Here is a 2,835-nt window from a genome sequence, read left to right as displayed (position 1 = left end):
CGGCGAGTCACATGGGTGTACTCGACGAGTTGTATGAACATGTGCATGGACTCGACGAGTTGGAAGAACAACTCAGCGAGTATGTTGAAGATTGCCTTGGACTCGGCGAATCTGTTCTTGGACTCGGCGAGTCTGGTCATAGACCTCAACCTCTTTTGGTTAAAGCCTTGGATTAAGTGAGTCGGTCGGCGGCTCAGTGAGCCGGACAGGATGGGACTCAGAGATCGTTGGACTCGACGAGTCTTGGGGCGACTCGGCGAGTTGAGTCGTATTATGGGAGTTTCTAAGTATAGGAACTCGACGAGTTGTCGGGGTAACTCTGCGAGTAGAATCAACCAGGAAGGTTGACTTTGACTGAGGACTTTGACTTTGACCAAGAGTTGACCAGTTTGACTTCCAAGGGTATTTTGGTAATTTTGGGTCTTTATGGAATTGGTTGTTTGGTAGTGTTCTGTGGTGAAGATCGTGTCGGTGGTCGGTGCAACTTGGTCTTATCTTTCCAGTCGGCAATTGCAGGTGAGTTCTCCTCACTATATCGATAGGGTCTACGACACCAAGGTCGACCCTTTATCGGATGGAAATCCGGGTATTGTTTGTTATGTTATTGCTTTGCTAGATATGCATCCTGGTATTTAGGATGGTGTTATGTTAGTGACCTGGTTAAGGTCGGTACCCGATATATAGGGTAATGTTATGCTAGTGACTGGTTAGGTCGAAATCCTGGTTAGGATGTTGCAACGTTATTGATATGCTAGACACATCCTGGTTTAGGATGGTTGTTATGTTATTGATATGCTAGATTTCATCCTAGTTTAGGATGGTTGCAATGTTATTGATATGCTAGATACATCCTGGTTTAGGATGGTTGCTATGTTATTGATATGCTAGATTTCATTCTGGTTTAGGATGGTTGTTATGTTATTGATATGCTAGATACATCCTGGTTTAGGGTGGTTGATATGTTACTGATATGCTAGATACATCCTGGTTTAGGATGGTTGCTATGTTACTGATATGCTATGTGATCTGTTAGACTGTTTGTCTGGTTAAGGACTGTTATGCGATTAATTGTTTGTTGTGCATATGGTTGTTTTACGAGGTTGGGTTGAGGCGGGTCCTGCTTTGTGTTGTAGGCCAACATACCCAGGGCGGACCGGATATTCCGAAGGCCCAACGAGCGGTCCGGATAGGCTGAAGGCCCGAAGAGGGCGGACCAAACGTGCCAAGGCTCAGAGAGTGGACCAGGCCGACTGAAGGCCCGGTGTGGGCGGACCAATCATACTGTAGACTCAGAGAGTGGACCAGGTGGATTGAAGGCCCAGTGCGGGCGGACCAATCACACTGTAGACCCGATGTGCATGGTTGTTCTATTTGCGATATGTTAGGAGTATGTTTGTGTGTGGTTGATATTTTAGGGGTAACTTACTAAGCTTTCGAGCTTACAGTTCAGTGTTTTGTTTCAGGTACTTCAGGAGAACGTGGTAAGGCGAAGGCGTGTTCGTACCGCTCCTCATGTTTTATGGTTTATGTGATATGGTTCTGGGGAATACTCTGATGTTTAAACTATTTTGAAAACAAATGTATGAACTTAATGGTTTTTGAATGAAATAAAACGTTTTAAATTGGCTCAAATTTTTGGTCGTTACATACCGATTATCAACTAGTTTTGATGAACAGTCCCTTAATCATAGATTAAGTATCTTAATGAGAGGCGATGCTAATTTGTTAGGAAATGAAAATTCTTGATTTATTAATGTCCTATAAAATAAATTGCTACAAATTTCATGACAAAATTGTTACAAAATCATTTATGACAAGCTATTAACTAATCATCTCCTCCATTGTGTTCTTCCATAACAATCGATATTATTGGTTTCTTGTGGTTGTCCTGGAACATTTAAATCAGAACACAATAAAACAAAAATAATTAGAAAAATAATGGAAAGTTGACTTTCAGATAAAAACAATTTAATGTGTATATATAATAATTGATCAAACTCGTTATACATTAACAGACTTACCATTGAGCACGATATTGCTTGGTAAAATAGAACGTGAGTACGCTTGAAAGAAGGTCTTATTCTCTTTTAGTAGCTCTTCCCATACTATATTTGTATTTTCAATATTAATATGTACAGTTGATTAGATTATACAAATAGAAAATTATTTGTAAAAATACTACGTATATATATAATGAATTAGTTACCTGTAAACGTGACAGTTGGATGGATGTTTGCATGCTTAGCGAGTGTCCTCATGCAATCATCTCGACCCATACGAAAGAGTATGCATCTTTCTATTAAATGATGCACCTATAACATCAAATACTTCGCATATAAATATTACTTTTTCTATAAAGTTAATAATATAATGTTAAAAATATAACTTATGTGAAATCTCTTATGGGTACACAACTTTATGTCAAAACCATTGATGGAAAAACATGTGTATATGCAATGTATGTATGCATATATATACTCACCATTTTAATAAAGCCTTGAGGTTGACAATGTAAGCATGGGAGCTTATGGCTTTGAATCCTTCTCATATCTTTTTTCTCTTTTAAGTGATATATTTCACACGCATTTATATGTGTGTCAAGTAATAATATCTTGTCGATCTCACCAAAAGTTCAATTAGTTAGATATTTGATGTGTAGATATTTATTTATTTTAATATATAGTGGTACGAAATCTTGTTATCCATAGGGATATCTAAGTGAAGGGCCAAACTAGCTTGGGAAATCTATTGGTGATAACTGATAAGTTTCTAGTTTATATTGTTTGGACTTTTCTTTGGATGGACCGAGTATGATGATGTCCCCATATACCATGA

At 38.4% G+C, this 2,835-nt stretch overlaps 1 protein-coding gene across 1 annotated transcript; it reads right to left on the bottom strand.

The window, feature by feature from the left end:
- Window positions 1-1,628: 1,628 nt before the first annotated feature.
- On the bottom strand, window positions 1,629-2,628 carry LOC111883090 (uncharacterized). The gene is made up of 4 exons (XM_023879460.3): window positions 2,483-2,628; window positions 2,207-2,312; window positions 2,022-2,105; window positions 1,629-1,888 (listed from the first exon to the last, which is right to left on the bottom strand). The coding sequence occupies exons 1-4, from the start codon at window positions 2,546-2,548 to the stop codon at window positions 1,830-1,832; spliced, it is 315 nt and encodes a 104-aa protein (XP_023735228.1). The 5' UTR covers window positions 2,549-2,628; the 3' UTR covers window positions 1,629-1,829.
- Between the last annotated feature and the right edge of the window lie 207 nt (window positions 2,629-2,835).

Source organism: Lactuca sativa, chromosome 4 (genome assembly GCF_002870075.4).
Source record: "Lactuca sativa cultivar Salinas chromosome 4, Lsat_Salinas_v11, whole genome shotgun sequence".
In the NCBI taxonomy this organism is placed as follows: domain Eukaryota; kingdom Viridiplantae; phylum Streptophyta; class Magnoliopsida; order Asterales; family Asteraceae; genus Lactuca; species Lactuca sativa.
Note: the sequence above shows the minus strand (reverse complement) of the source record. Positions and strands in the feature narration are given on the sequence as shown.